Here is a 26,887-nt window from a genome sequence, read left to right as displayed (position 1 = left end):
TTTCTGATTAGTCATTACACAAAATTATATCCAATAAAAACGTCTGTTTCAATATTTACGATTTTGTTTACAAAATGTCGAATGCAATCTTGAAAGAACTGTGTAGTTCTTTAAAATTAGAGCGGGACAGGGGATATCAAAATCTTGTCGCTCATCTTCAATCTCTCGACGAAGAAGGAATTTATAATCTTCAGTTCGATCTGTCAAAATTACTAAATGACAATGAATTATCTTGGGAATCTAAACATGGAGGTCTTATGGGTGCAAAAGCAGTTTTGGAAAACGGAAACGTTTCAGATGATTTTGAAATTGAAATTAAAAGAAAATGCATGGACCACCTAGATGACAATGAATTCCGAGTTAGAATTGCTGCAGGTATGATCATGATGATGACATAAAATCAGTGACAATGTATCATATGACTTTTGATAAATGTCTTGTGGTGTACAGGTGGTAAACGGAAAAAGTCGCAGGAAAAAAAGTCACAGAAAAAAAAGTCACAATATAATTTTGAGTAAAATTATCAGAAATTTATGTTGAAATGCACATGAAATAGTCACTATGTACATGTATGCGATAAATAATTAAACTGGAGTTTTTATATGCATAGTAAAAAGTCTTTAGTCTTTAGTAAGTGTCCCAAATGACACTGTAAACACTTGTGTAAGTTTCCTCTTTTGTAGTTTCTTCACATATGTAATGTTCACTCATGTACTTAATTGAAATTGTGGCTGCTGCTTAAAAAATTTTGACTTAATTTTGATATAGATTTATAGTGTTTTTTGCTGTATAGTGTTTTTGAATCTACCAGACTCCGTTAAATAATTTTCCAGATGGCACAATATCTCATTTCGATTGTCTCTATTAATGTCTTCTTCATCGATTCCTAATAAGGTGTCTAAATCCATGTGTATATTTCCTGTAATAAAGTAAATAGATGTTCTCATTCTCTCTCTAGCCTCCTCATAGTTAGAACAATGTAAAAGATATACTAATATACTACATTTTTGTACTTGTATGAGATCAATTATCTATATTTTTTAAACGGACTTTTTAACAAACACGAAAAGGTCATTTTTTCCCTTTATTTAATAATGGTCCCAAGTTGTATTTCATTGGTATGGCTTCCTAACTATACAGGAATTGAAAGGACTACAAAAAGGGAAAGGTGACACAAGAAGTCACTAATCAATATCAGCAGTCCCTATCAATAAATGTTGTAAATACTAAACTATTGGTAAACTGTATTAGTAATGACTATTCTTGTACAACACAGCTTGACCTCCAAAACCATGTCTCAGATTTCCAAAAACATCAATAGAACAAATTTTATACCCTATTGAATTAAGTGATCTCTTATAATGAATTGATATTGCAAACTTATGAGAGAATGAAATACAATAGGAAAAATCTGAGACACCGTTTTTGAGGTCAAACTGTGTTGTGCAAGAATCTATAAAATATTTTGGGATGCTATGAATAACAAATAAGTTAAATTCATTCAAGTATGGACATCACAATATAGCAACTAACTACATAACCAGGGATCTCCATGGATGAAAATTGAACGACGGAGGAACTTTCACCATCATAAACCGTATCTACGTTGTACAGTGTAGGGCGATCGAAAGTATTTCATCCCTCCACATAAGGATAGGTGAACATGCTAATTCATTGCTTATTTACATGTAAATTATATATCTATTTGAATTTTCTTTATAAATACTATATAGAAGTATATATATTTTCAATAATTGCGGAATTTGCCGTTTGTAACCCTTCAAAGGCCAAGCCCTCATGCCCCCTTCATTTCCCTTAGTCAAGAACGACCAATAGCTATCACGAAGGTCCCCATGTAGTTTTCTTGCTATTTTTGGTAATTGTTATGGGAGTTAAAAATCATGTGGAGCTTATTTTTGACCAGAGACATATTATATGTCTCTGTTTTGACGGACACTGTCAAATTCAGAAGTCATGAACCCATTATCGGTATGGCTGGTTTGCAGCAACGACAAAACGAGTCGATACGGGTTATGTAAAAGGTTAAAAAGATTTGTAAAGCAAACGTTGTCAAATGAAAAGGTTTTTAATGACTTTATCTAGCAAATCGATGCTATGCAACATGCATCTTTCGAGTCTGAAGAAACCGGAAACGTGGATGTATCAATTTGATTGTAAACTACGAAATGAATTCTGAATTACGATACGATATTTCTTTACAGGAAATATTAAAAGTTTTTACTTTTTAACTTTTAAAGTAATTCTATATTATCGTTACAATACAGCAGTACTCGAATTATTTGCGATGAAATAATAATTACTGTTTTACGTCTTATTTTATACTTCTTAAAAAGGGGGATGCTGATTGCGTACAAAATGTAAGTCAAAATAAAAGCACGTGTTCGACTTGTTAAACTTTGTAACTGGATTATTAATTTATTTATTTAATCTGAATTATCATAAGCATTTGCGGAAACTTAGTTAAATAATTCGACAAATGAATCGTCTATCTTCAGATAATATTCTCCTGTCTGGTTTGTTGATCTACCTGTACAAGCTCAGGTACAAGTGATTAGCGATCTTAATCCGGATATCCCTCAGGTGATAGAACTGTATTGGATTACACTATAGAAAAGACTGAGGGTTATGCAATTACATGCATTTAATTATAATTGCTAAAAAAATGGTGTCAGGCTATAAAAACAATCACAGTTTTGAACGATGGCAGAAGACAATTGAATGATGTCGCGAGTCATTTGACGATGGCGCAAGACATTTGAACGATGGCGGGGCGCCATCGTTAAACAGGCCATGGAGATCCCTGCATAACAATTAATTATGTAATAATTATGTCAGAATAAAATTATCACATTTTGAAAGATTAATCCTTCTTCTTTCTTTTGGTACAAATGTACCTCATTTATAAAATTTAAAGAAGGGAGAGTGGAATTACATCAGTTTAAAGATGTCGTATTGGGGATGAAAAATCTTTGTTTTGTGCTACATTAAAGGGCCCACAAAGAGCAAAGTAAAATATTGCAATGATTTGATAATTGACAAATATGTTTTTATAAATCATATATAAATGTAAATATAATCATCTCAATTTTAAGATGTTAAACCACAGCCAGATCAGATCAGAGCCACACACTTATAAGTAAAAAGCCATGACAATTATATTTAAAATTAACAGGCAGTTATTCTCATATACAGTATATATGTACATTGCCGGAAAAATATAAAATTTATTTGTATGAGCTTTAGAAACAGGACAAAAATTTTATATTTTCCGACAATGTACTTATATTGTTTCTATCCTCAAACTTACTCCCAACACTTGAAGCTTTAGTTATTAAAATATAAATCGTGGTCTCTAATTTTTCAAAGAAATCGACATAGTGTAAACGGGGACAGTGAAGAGGGCCCCAAAATGAACTGGTATGGAAAATGAAATATCCACATTACCACTTGCTCAACATGGAAGTTGGGTAACAGGAGACTTTATTTGTACAACCTGTTTGTCTACCTGTTATTTGTACAATACAAGGCTGATTGCAGGATAAAGCAGGTTACATAAAAACATAATTTGTACTACATGTACATGTATATTGAAAGAAGCAAAGATGCAAAAAGATATAAACCCTGACCAAAACATATCTGCTTGGTCTTGTCCCTACTTGCAAGATAAAGGCTTTTTTTTCTTGGTATTAATTTTCTCATGGGTATTGGGTATTGGCAGTGTCTGACACTGTATATATATCATTTTGTGAAATCTACCACGTCAAGACAGATCATACACATGAAGGTTAACTCCGTTCGCCAGAAGACTTTAGGAAACAAGATAAGGTGTCACATATGCTGGGCTAGGGTAGCTAATTGTACACTGGAAAAAAGGTTTCAAAATATGGTTGTGTTGAATGTAGAAAACACCTTTGTCTACATGTACCTCATTGCTTCACTGTCTTTCACTCAGACAAAAATTACACTTCTTTAAATTGACAGTTACTTGGTTAAATTTTTATACGACCGCAAAAATTGAAAATTTTTTGGTCGTATATTGGTATCACGTTGGCGTAGTCGTCTGCGTCGTCGTCGTCCAAATACTTTTAGTTTTCGCACTCTAACTATAGTAAAAGTAAATAGAAATCTGTGAAATTTTAACACAAGGTTTATGACCACAAAAGGAAGGTTGGGATTGATTTTGGGAGTTTTGGTCCCAACATTTTAGGAATAAGGGGCCGAAAAGGGCCCAAATAAGCATTTTCTTTTGACAATGTTTGACACAAGGTTTATGACCACAAAAGTAAGGTTAATGTTAAGTTTATGTGACAGTTGTATAAAGCTTTATATTTAGGATTATCAACATTATATCAATGATTAGTAAAGAAGGCAAGACATTTCAGTGTGTGCACTCTTGTTTGTAAAAAAGAGGGGAGTTTTCACATGTTGCATCATATCTTACAAACCATTAATGACTATCGCTTTAAACTTTACACACTTCTTTGTTATACTAATCTTTAAATCTGTATATTTTTTAGTGATGATTCGAAATATTTTTTTACAGTTATTGAGTTTTTTGTAAAAAAAGTTTTTTTTGTACATGTTGCACCATATTTCAGAAACTATTTATGATTATTGCATAACACTTCTCACACAAGATAAAGTATGTATCATGCGCTCATGGCGCAGCTGTTAATTACAAATTGTGACATTGATGAAGAGTTGTCCCATTGGCAGTCATACATGTACCTCCTTTTCTAAAATCTATTTGAATAGATCCCCTTGGTTAAATACATATTACCGGTAATACAATATAAATTCATTGTTTCTATTTATTGTTTTAAGTTCTTTATTGAAATAGTCTTGTCAACTGTGTTATGAAAATGATTCTATATATCTTACACATGTACATGTTGTTTTCATGATCGATATATTTGTTATTATTTATTTAAGGTGAAGTACTTGGTGCTTTATGTAAAAAGATCGGTCCAGAAATTTATGGAGATGTAAAAGATCAAATTTTGAATGGAATTCGCTCTAATTTAGAACGAGAAATGCCAACTGGCAATGAACATCAAAATGATGATGATGTGGAAAAACTTGTGGAAAAACTGAGTAGTTCACCTGGAGGGGAAAAGGTGAAATATTTACCTCAACTTTCAATCTAACATGTATATTTTGACCTTTGAGTATATTTTATACTTTATGACTGGTCTATGATCATAGGAGGGCATTATGTTTTAAAGTGTGTGCATCTTTTTATCTGTCAGTCCTGTATAAGGTTAAGTTTTTGTTTAACACGTTTAATGCAGTATACATAAAGTTCTGGTCCTATCATCTTGAAAGTTTGTACCGGTACCCATGTTTTATAGATGTGAACTTTTGGAAATATATATATGCCAAATTAGATTTTTTACTCTGATTCTGAGGTTCACTGAACATCTAAATTTGATGTGGATGCAAAACATAGTTTCTGATTGACACATACAGTTCTGTATCATTTGTTATTTGTTTATCTTAAGGATGTACTTACATTGTAGGTGAGGTTTTGGAATAAGTGTCAAATGTTCGAACTTCTTGGTGTTTTTCCATACAATAGAAGCTAAAATATTTTGCCCCATAACACCTATTTATCTTTTAAGATAAGACTTAGTAGCTCATAAAAAAGTCATTTGACAAAATTTAAGCAGATTCCTGATTTTCATTATTTTGATTTGAGACCCAAATAATACCGATGCAAATATAAAGTAAAACTCAGAGTCAGCCTTTTCCCGCCTTATTTTATAAATCAAATATCTCGAAAAGGAGCTCCATCACCTATCAATATTTTTAGCTTGTTTTGATTCTTAACTTATACTCTTCCAGCTTAAAGTATCAATTTTGATTTCTTAATTTATCTAATTTTACCTAAGATCAACTAAGTACATCCTTAAAAATCTTAACAATGTCTTCATCAGGTATCAATATGTTGTATACATAAAAAAAATACTATTTGATTTTCTACATGTCTCACAATCAGCATGATCAGTTTGCTTAAACCAAATTTCATTATAATTTTTAGATAATTGGGGTTGAATTTTTAATGATATTTATCATTTGAATGATGTGTGTTTTTTTTTTAAATTGTTAAAAAAAAATAATATTATTATCAAAGTTTATGACATCTCATTGAATATTGTAGGTGAAAAGGGCAATTTTGTGTTAGCTTTGTGTTGAGGTGCACCATGCAGTGTTTATTCAGTTGTTATAATAAGCATACAAATAAATTACAAAATTTATTTAAGGGTCATGCTATTTATTACAATAGTTCAATCTTTCTGGTTGTACACCAATCTATATCTATATGGTTTTCATATACATGGTTTCAGGACATACTTACATTTGTAAGTAAAATTCCCTGCTTTTATCTATGTTTATCGGTGGAGATCACATGAACTTGCCGTGGTCCTAAAATCTTTTATACCGTTGATAGAACATAAAGCCAAGCAATCAGTTCAGTTCAGTTTCTTGTATATTCCTCCATTAGTTGTGGAGCACTACCCAAAGGGTATATTTTTAGCAACTATATACACCTTAAAACATAAGGAAATATTTAATTATATACAGATGACTGAATTTGGTTATAATAATCACTAAATAATGAGTATCATAATTAATTCATAGGATTGACATCATAAATTGAAAAAATAAAATAATAATAAAAGTTCAAAATGTGCTGAGGTGTAAGAGATTGTTAAGTAACAACTGCATTTAAAAATAAGAGTTTAAGTGGTCTCAAATTAATCTTTCTTATAATTATTAGTTAAAAGTGCTAAAAATGAAGGCTGACTAAGCTGATTTAACATATTGCTAGAATTGAAGCAAGAAATATGTTTACAGACAATGTTTTGCATATGTTATACATTGTGTATGTATTTTTCAACTACAAATATAACATTTTGTTTAATATTAATTTGCATTACATTGAATATATTCTATATAGTACATACAAAAACATAATTAAATCATCAATCATTTATCATTAGAAATGTTTAAATGTTAAAATTGTGTGTTGAATATTCAATGGCATAAATTACGATCAATTTAAACCTTTTTTATAGAGAATAAATGTAGATGCAGCACAGATTTTTCACGACACTGCAGGATGGAAGTCTTTAGAGACATGGATGAAGTAAGTGTTTGTGTACAATTAAACCTGGTTAAACCAAACACCATAGGTATGAAGATTTCTTCCCAATTGAATCATATGTTAATATATATATACTTGTAATCTGTTTGTTGCAGACCACCCTTATGTATTCAATTAATATAAAAACCTTACAACCTGGTACTGCAAAAATCTTATCTGTTAAATATTTATATTTGGCTTTAGTGTTAAAAGATTAATCTGGTTTTTGTCGAGCCTGCAACTTTTGTTGCAGAAAGCTAGACATAGGGATAGTGATCCGGCGGCGGCGTTAGCTCACTTCTTAAAAGCTTTATATTTTAGAAGGTGGAAGACCTGGATGCTTCAAACTTTGTATATAGATGCTTCATGTTACGAAGTTTCCGTCAGTCACATGTCCAATGTCCTTGACCTCATTTTCATGGTTCAGTGACCACTTGAAAAAAAAGTTCAAATTTTTTGTAATGTTGAATTCTCTCTTATTATAAGTAATAGGATAACTATATTTGATATGTGCGTACCTTGCAAGGTCCTCATGTCTGTCAGACAGTTTTCACTTGACCTCGACCTTATTTCATGGATCAGTGAACAAGGTTAAGTTTTGGTGGTCAAGTCCATATCTCAGATACTATAAGCAATAGGGCTAGTATATTCGGTGTATGGAAGGACTGTAAGGTGTACATGTCCAACTGGCAGGTGTCATCTGACCTTGATCTCATTTTCATGGTTCAGTGGTTATAGTTAAATTTTTGTGTTTTGGTCTGTTTTTCTCATACTATATGCAATAGGTCTACTATATTTGTTGTATGGAATGATTGTAAGGTGTACATGTCTAGCAGGCAGATGTCATGTGACCTTGACCTCATTTTCATGGTTCAGTGGTCAAAGTTAAGTTTTTGAGTTTTGGTCTTTTTATCTAATACTATATGCCATAGGTCAACTATATTTGGTATATGGAAATATTTTATGATCTTTATGTCAGTTGTGCAGGTTTTATTTGACCGTGACCTCATTTTCACGGTTCATTACACAGTGTTAAGTTTTTGTGTTTTGGTCTATTTTTCTTAAACTATAAGTTATGGGTCAACTATATATGTTGTATAGAAGCAAGCAGTGTTAGCTGTACATGTCTGCCTGGCATGGTTCATCTGACCTTGACCTCATTTTCAAGGTTCATTGGTCTTTGTTTAGTTATCTTGGTTAATGTTAAGTTTATGTGACAGTTGTAATAAAACTTAGCTTTATACTTAGGACTATCAACATAATATCAATGATTAGTATAGAAGGCGAGACATTTCAGCGTGTGCACTGTTGTTAGTCTACCAATACTACCATTGGAACTACCAATATTATGTATTTGATTGTTGCATCTAAAACAAATGACACATTGGAATTTCCAATCTTTTTAGCACTGAAGGCTGTTCCTCAAAACATTGTGCAAAACAGGTTCAGACACAATATTGGTATAGTTATGATAGAAATGGAGAAAGTTACAGTATCTCTCCTTGTAATATACTTACATATAAAAATAAGGAGATGTGGTATGATTGCCAATGAGACAACTATCCACCAGAGTTCAAATGATGAATACTACATTTGATTGGGTCAGAAACCTTCTTGTGGAAGTTTTCTTACTGAAAAAAAAAGTTATGGATATCTTATTTTACCAGAGACATTTATCCTTTATAATTTACATGTAGAATCACAATAAGCTATCAGCATATGAACACTACAGAGATCTATTCATCCTAAACTTATAGTTTATCATTCTTTAAATAAGAAAGGGGTTTATTGGCTTCAAGAATTCTCTACATGGTCTTTCAACTTATGTTTTTTTTTTTTATCAAAAAACCTTATATCTTCTAACTGTCTTCTTATTGAGGGGAATGTTAAAATGTTTTTTTCAATCTATATGAGAAAATGGGTAACATTTGGAAACGATGCTTATTTACCTTCTTGATCTTTTGTAAACATGTTGATTTCAAATTTTACAATTTTCATTTGCTAAGCAGATATCCTACATACATTGCATATTTTAAGACCCATTGCATTTTTTTTCTCAGATGTTTAGAATGTGTTGTGCATTCTTGTGGTCATCTGTTCAATAAGTATGTAGACCAGGAATTACTGGACCTAATATTTATGGCATTGTTACACACAAACAGATTTGTACGAGAGACAGGATTTTATGTGTGTGCTGCAATAGTTTCTATTGGTGTTACTGGTGATGGTAAGAAAACTTATCTTTAAAAATATTTTGGGTTATTTTGTTATCATATTAATTCACCATTTGATGAACAAGTATCCTTCAAAATCAGAGCAAGTATACATAGTTAATGATGAAATAAATATAACTTTATTCATTTCAACCTTTTCCTGAATTCAAATCTATAGATATAAGAAGATGTGATATGCGTGCCAATGAGACAACTCTCCATCCAAGTCACAAGCGTGGATGAGAATTCATACGCATGTTTTCAATAATGTAATAGTATGCTGTTTTACTCAAGATCTAAAAGGTAATATTTACTACAATATATAAATAAAGGTATGATCATGAAAAATAGATAATAGGATCTCCTCCCTTGACAGATTTCTTACGTACTTAGTGAAGAGCACATGCATATTTTAAGTAAATAAATAAGTATGATTGCCAATACATTTATTTCTTATCTTCAGTCGGGTTATCTCTTTGACACATTCCCCATTAAAGGCATTTCCATTCTTAATTTTATTAAAAGATAATGTTCACAACTTAATTTAAATGACCAAAACAATTCAGTCATATCTTAACAATTTTATTTCATAGGAAAATCAACTTTAAAATTAAAAGAAGAAAATTCTGTGTATAGACATGGAACGCAATTGTCAGAATACCTTGGAAAAGGATTATCTGATAATTGGAGTCAGGTAAGTTAATGATATGTGAATGTTTTGACTTAATTAAGTGAATGACTACAGACATACTTCATCTTTGATTATGATTATTTTGCTTCAAGATGACGGAAACTAAATAAAAGGCTGGTGTTCTTTAATTCAGAAAAGGATTATATTTTAGATTCCGGTCAATCAATTGTAAAAGGACCTTCTAGAGCTCACAAATGTCAATCTTTCCAAAGCAAATTCAAACCCTGAATGAATTTTCCCACGGTCAACCAGAAAGGTCACCTGAGTTTACTGTTACTTGATAATACTTCCTGCCAAATAAAAATCTTGTAGACAAAATTGATGTCACTATTTTTAGCATTCAATATTTTGAGCAAAGTCAAGTTCAAAGTTCAACCACGCACTGTTGATCACTGAGATGTGTATCGTCTTTCCACGGCAATTAATTTCGTTTAAAAAATTTAAAAATCACTGTCCTTTATACAACACACAAGTTTATATTCATTGTGTGTAAATGAATATTATGCAATGACGAATTGATGCAGCTCTAGAAGTATTCCTGTTGTAGCCTAAATGTATTATTTATCCTAAAGTAATGCCAACAAATTGTAAAGAGAAAATGCTGTAGACTTATTACGCATAACAAATGGTGAATAGTATTTTCTTTTTTACTTACATATACAAATTTTGAGACACGTAATTTTCTTTAATCTGCTCACATTTTATATTCAGCGTTAGTTTCCGTTTATTTTTACGCAAGTATGTCTCTTTTCGTAAATAAAATAATTTACAGATGAACTTAATCAAGGTCGAAATCAAGTATAGTTTTTGTTATAAAACTTTAATGCAACTGAAAGAATTAACAACAACATTCTGCTTTTAAATCTTTTATTTGTTTCAAGCAATTATGTAATCGTAAAATGAAAATGGCGTGGACTTATTTATAGCATAACGAATAGTGAATAATATTTTCTTTTTTACTTGTATACAAAACTTTGAGACAAGAAATTTTCTTTAAACTGCCCACATTTATTCAGTGTACGTCTCTGTTTATTTTTACACAAGTATATCTCTTTTGTAAATTAGATATTTATTTACTGACAAGAAAAAAAAAAAGTTTTTTAATAAAACTATTTTTAAATGTACAGTGTAATTGAAAGAACTTACAATAACGTTTTGCTTTTAAATCTTTTATTTGTTTCAAGCAATCAGAAATATAACCTGATTATCAATAGACAGGAAATACGATTGTTTAATTATATAAGTAATCTCACATACCTTGACTGTCGCATGCCGGCATAGATCAGAAGGATTAGGGCAATTAATTACCTGGTGTGACACCGCGTCACACCGGACTGGGAGAGATGTCGCTAATGCAATAAACAAAAGGTAACAAATTTACGCAGAAGTCGGAGGGACTACTCCCAAATTTCTCTGAGAATTTAGGGAAGGATGTCTGAGTTTCCTGGTGTCACACCAAGAAAAAACTTGGTGTTTGGAGTTTGGGAAGCCTTTCGCGAAATTTGTACTGTACCCTCAAATACTATTACAGCAAAATGACTTGAGTGTTTAGGTGCACGTTATATATTTGGCTAGCTTGCTTGCTAGCTGAATTGTGAAATCATTATTACATTAGGTATTCTACCCTCCTTTAAGGGTAGTCTAGTTATGCAGACAGGTGATTAGTTATCAGTCGTACTAGTCTACTCTTTTAAAGTTCAAAGCTTACCTGTTTGTGTTTTCTATTCCAGATCCTGGATTTTGTTAAATATGAGTTTGAAGAGGGTATTTTGACTTGATCGTAAAAAAAGTGTAATTCATTAGGTTTACAGGTACAGATACTGTAAATTTCAATACAAACTCAAGTTTTTGGATACACCTAATTTAATAGCATTGCTTATAATAAAAACCGAGTGATTTTAAGATGATATTTTCACAAATGAAACATATTTATAATTTATAACCAAGTAAGTTATTGAACGTTATAACATGTCTGTATTTAGTAGACATTGGTTTACAATTACCATTATATCATCTATAGTATGAATATGTATTTGTTGTAGGTACGTCTAGCAGCATCTGTAGCCACAAGGAAGTTTCTACATAGTTTACCATCAGAGGAGGTTAAGGATCAATTCTATAGCATACTCATACCAAGAATGTGCCTCAACAGGTAATTAAAATTGCAAAAAAAAATATTATTATATTTGTGGTCTAACTGTTAGGACAATTGTATATTTACTTGGTATTGACCAATATATCTACAATGGTCTTTGTGATTGGGTGGGTTTTTGTCGAGCCTGCAACTTTTGTTGCAGAAAGCTCGACATAGGGATAGTGATCCGGCGGCGGCAGCAGCGGCGGCGGTGTTAGCTCACTTCTTAAAAGCTATATATTTTAGAAGGTGGAAGACCTGGATGCTTCATATTTTGTATATAGATGCCTCATGTTACGAAGTTTCCGTCAGTCACATGTCCATTGTCCTTGACCTCATTTTCATGGTTCAGTGACCACTTGAAAAAAAAGTTCAGATTTTTTGCAATGTTAAATTCTCTCTTACTGTAAGTAATAGGATAACTATATTTAGTATGTGCGTACTTTGCAAGGTCCTCATGCCCGTCAGACAGTTTTCACTTGACCTCAACCTCATTTCATGGATCAGTGAACAAGGTTAAGTTTTGGTGGTCAAGTCCATATCTCAGATACTATAAGCAATAGGTCTAGTATATTCGGTGTATGGAAGGACTGTAAGGTGTACATGTCCAACTGGCAGGTGTCATCTGACCTTGACCTCATTTTCATGGTTCAGTGGTTATAGTTAAGTTTTTGTGTTTTGGTCTGTTTTTCTTATACTTTATGCAATAGGTCTACTATATTTGTTGTATGGAATGATTGTAAGGTGTACATTTCTAGCGAGAAGGATTCATCTGACCTTGACCTCATTTTCATGGTTCAGTGGTTATAGTTAAGTTTTTGTGTTTTGGTCTGTTTTTCTCATACTTTATGCAATAGGTTTACTATATTTGTTGTATGGAATGATTGTAAGGTGTACATGTCTAGCGGGCAGATGTCATCTGACCTTGACCTCATTTTCATGGTTCAGTGGTCAAAGTTAAGTTTTTGAGTTTTTGTCTTTTTATCTAATACTATATGTCATAGGTCAACTATATTTTGTGTATGGAAATATTTTATGATCTATATGTCAGTCGTGCAGGTTTTATTTGACCTTGACCTGGTTTTCAAGGTTCATTGCTCAGTGTTAAGTTTTTGTGTTTTGGTCTATTTTCTTAAACTGTAAGCAATAGGTCAACTTTATTTGTTGTATGGAAGCATTGTTAGCTGTACATGTCTGCCTGGCATATGGTTCAACTGACCTTGACCTCATTTTCATGGTTCATGTTAAGTCTATGTGACAGTCGTAATAAAGCTTTAGATTTAGGAGTATCAACATAATATCAATGATTAGTAAAGAAGGCGAGACATTTCTGTGTGTGCACTCTTGTGATTTGTTATGCACTTCCTCTGTTCACTAAGATTATAAAGTGTTTGAACAAATGAGAAGTGGATGATATGTCAATGAGACAACAAGTTACAACCCAAAATAACTATAACCAAAATTCATCTTCAGAGCAACATAGTCTTCAACCATAGTTGGACAGGGTTTTGTATAATATGTCCAGCGTTAAATTATATAGAGTCTTTTCAATAAGTAGATGAATTAACAGGAAACAAACATTTACAATCTCAAACCTGTTTCTCCAAAAAAGAACAGTCAGATATGAAAAATAACTATAGATAAGGTTTCTGACTTGGGACAGGCTCTTGAAATGTAACAGGATTAAATTGGTGTTTTTTTTAGATCGTAACCCTCCTCTTGTTAAAATTGATCAGTAGAATAACAACACATACTTAAATGAATAATCAATTTAACCAGTACAAAAAAGCGCTTTTCTCTAGTGTCCCTTTATACTTTTCAGAAAAGTATGTCAGTCAGTCAGTCAGTCAGTCAGTTTAGAAGTCTTTTCTTCTTATCATTCTTTTATATAAAAACAAAATTGAAAATGAAAATGAGGAATGTGTCAAAGCAATCATGCCTGATGACGTAGCATAAAGATTTTTTTTTGCAGATCATTTAAAAAGAAAAAAATAAGTTTGCCTGCATATAAAATATAAGAATGCATATTTATTTAGTGGTGTATTTTAGATACTATGTAGCTGAAGGTGTTAGAATATATTCACAAGAAACATGGAGACAGACAACAGAAGGAGAAGGAAGACATCTTGTAGAGAAATATATTGACGATGTGGTAAATACAAATTAAACTTTTAAATAAATCTATATAGAAATTTATTTAAATATTGTAATCTGTTGCTAAAACATTGTATGAGTTTATTGTCAGAAATGCAGATATTAAACAAATTTGAACTGTAAATTTATATTTTCAGGTTAACTATTATATTGAATCAACAATAGCAGACAATCATGCGGTTAGAGAAGCTGCTTGTGCTTGTATTGCTGAACTAGGAGCTAAGGTAATATACACAAAGCAAATAAGTAGGGTATAACAAAGGGTATTAGTGAAAAATAGGATCACGTTATTGTTCTTTTGTCTTAGCAATTGTTTCATACTTTTCAAACAGAAGTTTTTATTATGCTAATTAAAAAGTAACAATAAAGAATCATATTTATTCAGTAGTGGTTTTCTAAGCTCCAATGTGTTCAAAATTTTTCTAAATCTTAAAGATTCTAAAAGAAAAATACAGGTGGAAAAAAACAAAATCAGACATCTTCGTTGGTTTGACTCTGATTGATACTTGTTTAGTTGGCAATCAAACTCTCTCTACTTATAAAATTGAGAATGGAAATGGGGAATGTGTCAAAACGACAACAACCCGACCATAGAGCAGACAACAGCCGAAGGCCACCAATAGGTCTTCAATGTAGCAAGAAACTCCCGCACCCGGAGCCGTCCTTCAACTGGCCCCTAAACAAATATGTATACTAGTTCAGTAGTAAACGACTCTGAATTATACACAAGAAACTAAAATTAAAAATGTTTATATCAGTAAAGATAAGTCACATGAATCTGTAGAATAATTCAGTTACAAGAGAAAAAAATAATACGAGTATAACAAAACTTGCATATAATTAGTAAGATTTCTCTTGCATTTCTTTTTATTTGAAACCTATATAATATTTTGCAGATTGAAAAAAATGCAGTAAGAACACATGTTCCCAGACTGCTGGCTGCTTTGTTGGTGTGTTTTAATGATGACAGCTGGCCTGTCAGAGATGGTAACTAATTTATTAGTTGGCTTGAACTTGTAATTTATGCTTTAAAAGGCAAATAGAAATTTCAAAGAGGGAAAAATATTGGAATCAAGTATAAAAAAGAAGATGTAGTAATGTTTTTCGTATATTTATCATCTTTGTGGTCAATTCATACAAATTCAAATCAATATATATGAAATGTACCACAGAGGGATCTAAAATAAATGGTCTTATAACACAGCTTTTTGCTTAGTATTTATAATGAAGAGGAAAGCTGAAAGCATTGTACTATTTGTTAAAAACCTGATTTTCTGATTCGATAAATGGAAATTGGGGTTTCACATTTACTGTCGCAATACAACATGCATTTTCATCACATGTAAGCTTTAAAAGAGTTCAACAGTGTAATTCATATATTTCTAATTTGCAAAAAATCATATGATGAAGTGACTATACATAATATATATGATGTGCTACTTGTTTGAGCTGAAGTGGAGGCATTTTTGATCTGTAGTGTACGAAGATGTTTTCTGTGTTTAGTCCTCTGTATAGACATTCTTTTCTTTCTTTCAGCTGCATGTGTAGCATGTGGAAATTTTGTTTTATGTTTTCCTGAAGAATCAAGGTAAGTTCATTATTGTGAGAAATGTAGGAATGACACATTAGAATGTAATATAGGGTAAAACTATTTCTTTTATTCAGTACTCATCATTTTTCTTTTTTTATCACAATATTTGGAATAAAGAAAGGTTGAAAGAAGAATATATATTAAGAATGAGTTAAGATATAAGCACTTGGCTCTATAATATCAGTTGTACAGATGACAAAAATACAGGTGCAGGAAATACAAAGCCATCTACCCTTCAAATTTGTTCACTTACCCTAAATTTCAGTGTAACAATGCTTTTGTTGTTCAGTCACAGTAAGAACAACTTATTCCGTGACTTCATTTACACTGATTAACCTCAGTCAACTGGCATAGTTCATTCATAAAAAAACCATCTTAAGATTGGTGTGTACCATATTATATCAATGTAATTACTGTCAATGGCTGTATAAAAGCTTGTCTATAAAATAAATTTCAAGCGGACGTATTGTATCAATGGTTTATTTCACCTGACAGAATTAAACCTGTCTTGTCTTTTCCCGTTATAACTTAGGTAAAACTGCTAATAAAGGCTATGATTTAAATATATGACAAACTTACTCAGTTATGATTATAATTTTTTTGCAGAAACAGCTTGCCAGATTTATACCCTCTGTTTTTCAACAATTTACAAGACAATATTGCCTCAGTCAGACAGGGGGCTGCTTTAGCTCTAGCCAATGTTGTACAAGCTTATGGTAAGTCAGGGTTCTTACAAAGGATTTTTCAAGACGAGTCCATTGACTCATAACTTTTGGCCATGATTAGTCCAACGGTGTGAGGATAAAATTTTACTGCTATATAATTTAGTAATTCAGTTTCCAGGTCAAAATACAGCATGGAAATGCCAAGAAATTTTATTATTTTAAAAACATTTGTAATCAAATGATGATATATAAATGTATGTGTTCATTTGATTTAACATTTTACAGTTTTAAGCATTTTTGGACTCATCAGCTTTCAAATATTGTCCTCAGAATTGACAGTGGACTACATGTACACCTCTCATAAGTCTATAAGTTTTAACCAGAGCTGATCATGTTCCAATTCCCTGTCTAACAAGTATGTGCAGCAATGGTAACTTTCTTAGTACACCATAGGGTGCTGTATTTGCTCTACCCAACTCTATACAAGCTTATTGTGATATCCTTAGTTGCAGAGGATGCAGAATGAACTGAAATCGTTGCTGTACATACCCGTTAGACAGAAAGTTTTAGCATGATCAGCTCTGGCTAAGACTTACAGACTAATGAGAGGTGTACAAGTATTCTACTGTCCATTCTAGTGACTATATTTGTAGACATTTGTTAGTCCACACATCACAAAGAATATAAGAAATATGGTTCTGCAGCTATGGTGAGCATATAAAAAAATAAAAAAATAAGGACCATAAAAGTGACAGTTCCACAGCTAGTTTAAACATTGTGATATTTATATATATCTGTATTTAGACCCTTCTACAACGAAATTTGTCACATGCATACGTATAAAAATTGCAGTTTTTATCCAACGCAATCATAGGTTTGAATGTTGTTTACAATTTAGACTTGTTTATATTTATTACGTTTGAGCTATATTTTCCCTCCCGTTTATATAATCCATTCATCCTATTTTGACTCTTTAAAATTCAAGAGTCTATCCTAAATTGAGGTAAATTAAATATCCTTTCAAATACTTTTCGATCCCTAACATCACTGAAGAGACATTAATTGTCGAAATCCTGATATGTTGTAAAAAATTTAGCACCTCATGTTGTGGTTTACCATCTTTGCCGCAAGTTTATTGTTTTCTACTTGGTATTAAATTAATATAGAGATCCATTTTGTAACACCTCATGATAAATTTATTTGGCAAACATCAATGACAGTCTGCAGGGTTTAAGAACATCAGTTGTTCGACCTGTTAGTCATATGCGTTTTGTTAAAATAATTTTTTTCACTCTTTTGGTCTTTTAGAAAATGTTGTTTATGCTGTATTTAGACCCTTCTACAATGTAATTTGTTACATGCATTGCAGTTTTTATCAACCCAATCATAGGTTTTCAATTTAGACTTGTTTTTATATATATATATATATATATACAATGTAGATGAACTAACAAAATTTGTTTGATTACAGTTGGTATGGTAAAGAAGATTTTATTTCAGTGAATCTGATTAAGTGATTCAGTATAGACAGACTGTTTTGTAGGTCAATCCAGTATGGAAACTATCACAAACAAGGTGAAAGAAGGATTAGAGGGTGTAGAAAAACAACCTGCATCATCAGAAAAGTACAGTGCTTTAGATAAAGGCCCTGGAGCTTATGGTGTTGTTAAAATGTTAAGAGATAATGATATGGACTTACATACAGATAAACAGGTCAGTATAGTTCTGGATATCTGTTCAATAATTTATCTTGCAATGTAAGAATTGCAATCTGAGGGGTATAATAATTTTTCAAGTCCCAGTAATGCACAGCATCAGCTGTCATTATGAGATAGAAACATAAAATACAATTTGTGTTAAAAACAAACAATGGTATTGTATAAAAAAGTGTTATTTTTTTTATTTATTTTTTTAATTATGACAAAGGCTAGTTGAACATAAGAAAAACAGTAATCAATTTTGAATCAGTTGCCATCCTTTGGGTTACCAGATATTTTTGAACTCAATTAACATTAAAGACCACAAAAGTGTTCTTCACCAGTCGAGTAGTTGGTAAATAGCATGAAAAATGGATAATATTTTATTAAAATTTTCTATTATTACATTTTGGAAATAATTTTGAATAAAGGAGTTTAACTGTCTAATGCAAAGCTCTGATTCTTATTTGGAGTTAACTATACTTTGATCAGCTCCTCAATGTTTGTATAAGGTTTGAATTTTCAAAAACTTCTAAGCATCACTGAAGAGACATTAATTAACCAAATGTCCTTCTTTACAGAAAATTAGTTACTGTTTTTATCATGCATGCATTGATAACATCATAGATACATGTATCAGGAAATGACCTTAGCCAATTAGAACAGTCAGTATCTAAAGTCAAATTATAATTCCAGATTGACAATATCTTGTAGATGTATTCCTGTGGGTCATTAGCACCTAAGATGGGAAGAGGTGGTGGATGTATGGATCATAAGTTCAAGAAACCCTCAGAGCCGTGGGAGTTAACAGATGGGTAAGGTCTTATGCAACATAATACTGATGTACAAAAATGAAATGATAGTCTTTTCTTCTTACATGAATCATTCAATCCGTATACTCAAGTGAAGTGATTGATATTCTTTTACAGCCGATTTCATTGAGTGTGAAGCCAAAGGTAATATCTTTGATTAGCTTGCTTGTTAGCTGAACCGTAGAGTCATTGTTAGGTCAGGTAAACTACCTTCCTTTAAGAGTAGACTAGTCCAGCAGATAACCGATCTATCTGTCTGTTGGACTAGGCTACTTCAAAAGGAGGCTAGTATACCTGACCTAATAATGACTTCACAGTTCAGCTAACAAGCAAGCTAACCAAAGATATTACCTTTGGCTACACACTCAATGAAATCGGCTGTAATTCTTAAATTCTTGGGTTTTCTTTAACCCATAAAATATTAAAAGTTGGTAGTCCCATGAATTAAAATAAATCTGCATTTTAAGCTGACTTTACAATTATAGAAGAAGAAAAAAATAAAAGTCTTTTTAAGTTAAAGTATTATTTAAAATATTTTTATTGCAAAATATGAGCATTGGATGAACATCAAATCATCTACATGTATTACAGTATATTTTTTTTTTTTTTTATATCAGGTGTATTCATTTAATAGCAGAATTATCAAACAACCCTAGCCTATCAGCATTAGTGGGACAGACGTTACCTGCAGTTGCTAAAGCAGTATCATTTCAGCATTATCCTCAACATGTGGTTTTATTAGAAACACTTTGTAAACAGGTAAATAAGTTGAAGATACCATTTGTTTTAAACTTGTTTTATAAATTGTAAAAGTACTTATTACAACATATTGTGAATGAAATAGGTCAACTAAATGCTTCACCCATGTTTCACTTCAATGTTTACATTCTTTTCCTTTTAATAGCTGAACACCCTTTGTTCATGCACAACTTATCTCCAGCTGTTGGATTGAATTGAAAGCTACATGAATAAGGATTCTTTGAGTGTAAACTATTCACTTGCAAGTGTATAATACATCGAAGATTATTTTGACAAATTTGGACCAAACTGACTTATTCAAACAAAATGTTATTTCACAGTTTTCTCTTTTATTATTACTTGAGACAAAACAAAAACATATTTAAAATATTGTCTACAATGTAGCTAATGGCCCTTTAAAAAAAATTATTATCAAGTTAAAACGAGTTTTAATAGTCTGAGTTTTTAATTTCAGTTGCCAAATATTGCCAAAGGTATAGGGAAGAGACATTTCAAGCCGCATTTGGAATTATTTTTTGATTCTATCTTTTACAGTATGGTAGGTACAGTGTAATATATAAAAACATATACATGTATATACCAAATCTTTGTACAAAACACTTTAGCTGAATTTGTTACCAATTATTCAAATATATAGCAATATCACAACCAATCCCTTATAAGATGAATTGATATTCAGATTTGTGAATGTGAAAAAGTAACCAACATTTCCAATTTTTTAATGAGATAATTATATATGATTTATTGATTCCAGTTTTTATCTGATAGTTATTTCTTACAAGATATGGTATTTATTGTAGACCTGTGATAGTGCATTAACATCAAGCGCAGCTAGTCAGTGCTTAAACCAATTGAGTAGTTTTCTTGGTCCGAACATCCTCAAAGGAAGAGTAGAACAATACAATCCAGCGTAAGTAAAAATCTGTATTGTCTTGGGTTGGGTAGGTAGGATTTTTATAATAAGGGCTAAAAAAGCAAGTATACATGTATCCCAAATGTTCATGTGCCTGTCTTAATTGACTGATCTAGATAACATAAGGGGGTTCAGCCATCAGCATTAAGATTGATCAGTTGTTACAAGTGAATTAAAGTAGATGTAAGGTAAATGCAATGATATAGTTACACAACTCCCAGGTTGACCAAGAAAAGACAACATGTTGATATATATGTGAAGAAACGGTCTAAACATTTATGAACTCTGAATGTCCACAAGGACAAAAAGACAGGTATAAACACGAAAATGACAACTTTAGTGGAGTTTCCTGCTGACTTTGGACATTTAAATGAACATTTGTATTGCGATTTTTTTAAGAATGGGAAAAAAAATGCAAGATTAGGTTGCAATTCAGTAAATTCTGCAAACAAATTATGCTTTCAGAATTTTAAATGCATGGTTTTATTTTTGCAAAACCTGTTCCATTACACTTTTCATAATAAAAAAAAACATCTAAAAAATTTCTGAATTTACAGTATAATCCTTGTAAATCAATCCGTTTGATAACAAAACAAACAGAAAAGACTGCAAGTGCAAATCAATCTATTTTAGACATTTTACTTTTGTCTGTGACAGCATCTATCTTGCTGTCACAGACAAAAGTCACAGCCACACAGTTTTGGACAAATTGAATAAGTGCAATGTAGTATTATACAAATAACATATACTATTTAAAAAAAGAAGTATAAGATAATAAAATGGAACGTTTTTACTTTTAGATACATGGATCAATTGATTGCCAATCAGTTTATAGCTCCATTATAGAACAAAGAAAAAGCAGGTAAGGATATGTGATTTTAAAATTAAAGAACATCAAACAAGGTGTTAAAAACCAATGTGAGACAACTCTTTTTGTTTAAAAGTATAAGATTTTCTTAAAAGGATTGCTTTACATCTGCTATTACATTGAGATTCCTTGTGGATAATACTTAATAGGACTGTCAAATATTCATTTATCAAGCCTCTTTGTATAGCTTTCTTGTCATTGTTAACGCTTCTGGTAAATTTGTAAGTACCTCCAGTAATATAATTGTCATTGAGAGTTGAAGAGTTAACCAGTCATTTTAGCAATGTTGACAATTTATAGAACTTGTCCTACTGATTTTTTTGGGCGTTAAAGTTTTTCTTTACCCATTATAGTTTTCAAGATAATAGGCAAAAATGCATGTCATCATTTAATGGCAATATCTCCAATAAGGAGTTGACTGACAATTTTGGCCATGCAGACTTGTTTGTAGATCTTGTCTTGCTGATAATTTTCATTTTAAGCTTGTAGCTGTCTCATTGATTGCATTCTAACTGTTTGTTTTGAGTTGGGCAAATGAGTCTTTGTATAAAACAAAACAAAATGTCTAGCATACCATATCATGCCTAGTATCTTTGATGCGTTTTTAGAGATTCTTCTATCAGACCTGATATTAAAGACTCATTAGAGGAAAATATATGCAAACAAAATGTGTATGAATCCAAAGAAAGTAATGTCTCACATGTGTTTTCATTATCATTTACATATATTCTCAGAAAGACAATATTTTATGACATAAATTTATTAATAAATATTCATTCTCTTCTTTAATTTTAGCAGGTTACTACTACTAGAACTGTGATAAATACAGGAACTAGAGCTGTGATAGACTTATATACATCAAAGGAGAAATTCTCTGCTAACATCATTTGATCAAAGGAGCTAATCTGATATTAGACCAAGCCAGTGTGTTTGATGGTCTAAACATCCATGTCTTTTCTGATATATGTCATGAATGCTTATTAATAACAAGATATTTGATTTGTCATCATAACATACATTTTAAGTTCTGTGCATTTGAATACATCAATGTTGAAATCAAGATGAAGTAATTGAAAGTATCCTACAGAATTTTGATTTTTGCATCCTTATAATATGAACACACATGTTGGAGATCCCCATGCTTCTTTTAATCCAAAAGCCTTTGACAGCTTTTTATAACTTATTTATAAGGGCTTGTCATGAAATCTTGCTTAGCACTGGAACATTTTCAGATTATTCTTCATAAAAGTAGCTTTTTTTCTCAACATTTTTCTAAAACAATTCCTAAAATTTTCATTGAATTTTTGGAGAGTTTTATGGTAAAGTAAAATAAACCATTGATACCAAGAGGATACTGAATTACTTCATCTTGACCACAAACTAAGCTTATTTAATTATAAATTTTCTATGTATGTGACATTCAGGTGTTATGAATGAAAATAAATTTGCCATTTAAAAAAATCAGTTGCACCATACATGCAAAGTAGACAGGGTATAATTTTATGATGATTATTCCTTTTTTATTTGCTAATGCTATATTGTCATAATCCTTTCAAACATAAATGTTCTCATCTTTCATCAAATGTATACAAAATATTCTGTTCATTAGTAATTCAAATCATCTTTGGAATGGCTGCTACATGTACTGAAAAAATTGCAACTTTGTTTTTATATTTTACAAAAAAAAAATAGAATACAGATATGTTAATATTAAATTTAATTGGTCTGGTCATTTTGGCATTCTAGGATGTTCTCAGTGAGTAGCATGCTGAGGTCATTAATTCATTGGGATATCCATTAAAGTACGGTAGTAATGTCATAAAGATTTAAAAATTGTTTGAATATTTGTGCCATAAAAATGATTTTTTGTTGAAAACAATCAAAGACTTGTCCATTACATTTGCAATTACATTGACTACAGAACCACAGGTGATTACTGTCTTTTTTGTTCACCTGACCAATAATTCAGCATCAGGCAACTGTCCAACTGTATGTCAAATTAACAATTTCAGGAAACATTTTGAAAACTCAGGGACTTATATAACCAATTTTCAACATTTCAAAAATTTATAGGGAGTTTGTTTTAAAACTAATATATACCAAATGTATACAATAGTTAGTCATTTTGTGACCAAATGATGGTTTCATGAACTGATGGTGGTGTGGTTCCTTTCTGATTCACTCAAAAATAACGTCCTCCAAATAAAACAATGGAACTATTACAAGAAAATATTTAAGAAAACTGGATAAAATAAATGGCCTTACCCATTAAAAACATTTTTTTCCACCAAAAAAATAAGATACAGAGGTAAAAGCTTTCCTTGCCATACTACTAGTAATTTGAGGAATTATGTCTGACAATAACTCAACATACAAATTTCAACTTATAATAGAATAAAGATGTTATATTTAAATCTTTATCAAGTAATATCACTTAGTGATGATTCTATATAGGTTTTATGCTGTTGTCCATTTTAGAGGATTAGTACTATTGTCCATTTCAGATTTCTCTATACAATTTATAATACATGCTGATTTTTCAATCAATCTGGCATTAAATTATATGTTGTGTGAGAAGTATGTTTGTAAGATTGTTTAGTGATTGCTTTACGTCCCATCAGCACAAAAGGCTATATGTCAGGAACGCTATGAAAGACAACTATTTCTCATATTATGTGGCATTAAATTCCATACATTTAGGTTCAAATTTTATATTACATCCTTTAATCACTATAGCAGGCAACAATCCTTCCCCTGTTTAAAAGATTTGTATTTAAATTTTCTGTATGTTCTTGAAAATGCTTTGATATTTTTTTTATCTTCTTATGTTCATACTTATATTTGTTGTAATGAATTCTGTGGACAAGAATAGTTTTGTTAAAATAATTGTTTTTGTTTTACATGCAATTAAAATTGTGTGATACAGATGGTGCAAGAAAGCCTCTCGTCTTTGATGTGAACAATTTGTTTCTGTAAAATTTTATTTTTTTATGAACTTTCAGGAATGTTTACAATGTCTAAAATTTCATATTTTTCAATCAAAATAAGTTTTAAGTGTTTAAATATATGAAACTATCAAGAATATCAATCTATTTACTGTACACCCTTCACGAAACAGGATATGGTCAGAAAGCCTCATGGTTAGATATACATGTATTTCTTAGTCCCATGCAAGCACATACTATTTCATTATTTACAAAATACTCTTCACCTTTTTCCCAAGTTGTATTCAGTTATTCTAATTTTGTTTTAAAAATTTTATGCATAAGGATGTAAACAGGCATTAATTCCGTTAATAGTAAAATGTTGTTTTTTCAACTGATTTGAATCAATTGAAGAAGGATTGTATGTATTACCCTTTTGCTTATATTTATTTTTATCAACAGATCAACTACCCCTTAAACTTCCTCCAGATTTTAAAGCTAACTGTGATATCTCCAATGATGTACATCTGTCTTCCTGTGATGCTATTATTTATAACTGCATTTAGAATTGTAACAAGAATTGAAATATAATTTACAGTTTACCAGATATACAGCCGGTGTTTACTTTATGAAATAGACAAAGGCTAACAAATACATCTAGGGATGGTTAAGTGTAAGACTACCAAGACAAGGTTGATGGTTAATTTTGTTATATGCAATGAAATGTTTTTTGGTCCAGGTAGTTTTATGATGAAGTTGAAGTCCAATCAATTTTAAACTTATCTTTCTAATTTTAATGCCAAACTAGAGTTTTCACCCCAATTTCAGGGTCCACTGAACATAGAAAATGATAGTGTGAGTTGGCATCCATGTACTACTGTGGATTCATTTATTTTCGTGGGTATCAATTTTCGTGAATAGAGAAAAAAAGACGTTTCGTGGTATACGTAAATTCGTGGATCGCTGATTACAACAACAAAAAATTAGATACGTAATTCATGGATTTCTTTTTGATTTAGTAGATCATATAACCTCCTTGGTTTTATTAATAATAAAACAAAACAAAAAAGAAGGAATTCATTGAAAAAGCTCGCTTGGTCATTCTAGGTTAAAGTGTTCATTGATAACTTCGATTACAATAATGGACAGAGACAACTAATTATTTGTTTGTTTTACAATTTATAAATTCTTGTCTGAATTCTATAAGGCATTCAAAACTTTTTGATTGAAAGCTCATTTCCCTAATCACGATATAATAAACAGTGATATAAGTATAAGGTGTGAAAATAAATGTTCCTGTCATAAACAATATTACCTACGGGCAATATCCCCGTACTTAATCCTATTGATTTTTAATCACTGGTAAACCAAACTATGACACGGTAATTAACAACTTGCAGTTATTTTCCATTAACAGTTTTAATCAATTTTAAAAAGTAATTTATCACTGATATTGGATATATTTATTATAGATTTAATCAAAATACTTGTATCTTCTTTCAATAAAAAACACGTGTTATGTTACAATGTTTATCGCTAGTCAACACTATACTAGAACTGCATAACATAACGTTAATAAACATCAGACTCAATACACATTTCTTGGGATTATTCTTCGTTGAATTCTTAAATTCGTGGTTCGCTGTGACCCACAAAACCCACGAAAATTGGTATACCACGAATAAAAATGAATCCACAGTATGGACACATTCTTGTTCATGATTGTATTTATGTTCTAATTTCTGTCACTGCTTATAGTTGAATATAATTTGATTAAATGATACTTTTTGATTGTTAGTTTAACTAAATGAATTAGGGAATGGAATTGAAAAGGACATATTTGTTTTTGATGTTTTTAATTTATTTAGGCTTCCAGAAACTTATGAAGAATACAAAACTTGTGCCATGCACAATAAATCATACATTTAATTTATACTATTCTATTTCTTAGAGAATATGACTTCTTTTCAGTTTTAAAACAGTTTTCATAGCATAGCCTAGCTGTATGTTTGTATAACCACCACAAATTACTCAACATACTTAAGTATTCCTTGCCATCTCTTGTAATTCTCTATTCTACAGATGTTAGTATCTAAAATGTTTGACCAACCATTTATAGTTTCAGAATAAAATAGCCCCTAATAATATATTAATTACAAAATTGATTGATAACTTATATTTACCTTGAATGATACATTGGTGCAACCTAATGTGCTACAATGCAAGTGCTAATTAACTTCTGTTTGTTGTTAGTAACAATGTTAATGTCTCCATTGAAAATAAAATATTTTACATGTG

The 26,887-nt window shown here is 31.0% G+C and overlaps 1 protein-coding gene across 2 annotated transcripts; it reads left to right on the top strand.

Annotated features, from left to right (window-relative positions):
* Positions 1-39: 39 nt before the first annotated feature.
* LOC143067865 (uncharacterized) lies at positions 40-26,887 on the top strand. 2 transcript variants are annotated; one of them, XM_076241452.1, is made up of 18 exons: positions 40-375; positions 4,954-5,138; positions 7,101-7,171; positions 9,229-9,395; positions 9,975-10,075; positions 12,115-12,224; positions 14,256-14,358; positions 14,498-14,584; positions 15,257-15,347; positions 15,897-15,948; positions 16,558-16,667; positions 18,160-18,329; positions 19,028-19,128; positions 19,743-19,884; positions 20,339-20,422; positions 20,685-20,794; positions 21,598-21,659; positions 22,464-26,887. In XM_076241452.1, exons 1-17 carry the CDS (start codon positions 75-77, stop codon positions 21,641-21,643), a joined length of 2,031 nt encoding a protein of 676 aa, XP_076097567.1. In that variant the 5' UTR covers positions 40-74; the 3' UTR covers positions 21,644-21,659; positions 22,464-26,887. The 2 variants fall into 2 exon arrangements, with proteins under 2 accessions (XP_076097567.1, XP_076097565.1); XM_076241450.1 differs by having other exon boundaries at positions 22,461-26,887.

This window comes from Mytilus galloprovincialis, chromosome 3 (genome assembly GCF_965363235.1).
Source record: "Mytilus galloprovincialis chromosome 3, xbMytGall1.hap1.1, whole genome shotgun sequence".
Lineage (NCBI taxonomy): Eukaryota > Metazoa > Mollusca > Bivalvia > Mytilida > Mytilidae > Mytilus > Mytilus galloprovincialis.
This window is presented reverse-complemented; position numbering and strand designations above follow the sequence as displayed.

What these genes read in the sequence shown, in the direction of transcription:
- LOC143067865 (XM_076241452.1), top strand. Translation starts at nt 75, where the DNA reads ATGTCGAATGCAATCTTGAAAGAACTGTGTAGTTCTTTAAAATTAGAG. An exon ending in ACTTACATACAGATAAACAG is followed by an intron (nt 18,330 to 19,027) that starts GTCAGTATAGTT and finishes AATATCTTGTAG; the next exon opens with ATGTATTCCTGTGGGTCATT. An exon ending in ATTCTATCTTTTACAGTATG is followed by an intron (nt 20,423 to 20,684) that starts GTAGGTACAGTG and finishes TATTTATTGTAG; the next exon opens with ACCTGTGATAGTGCATTAAC.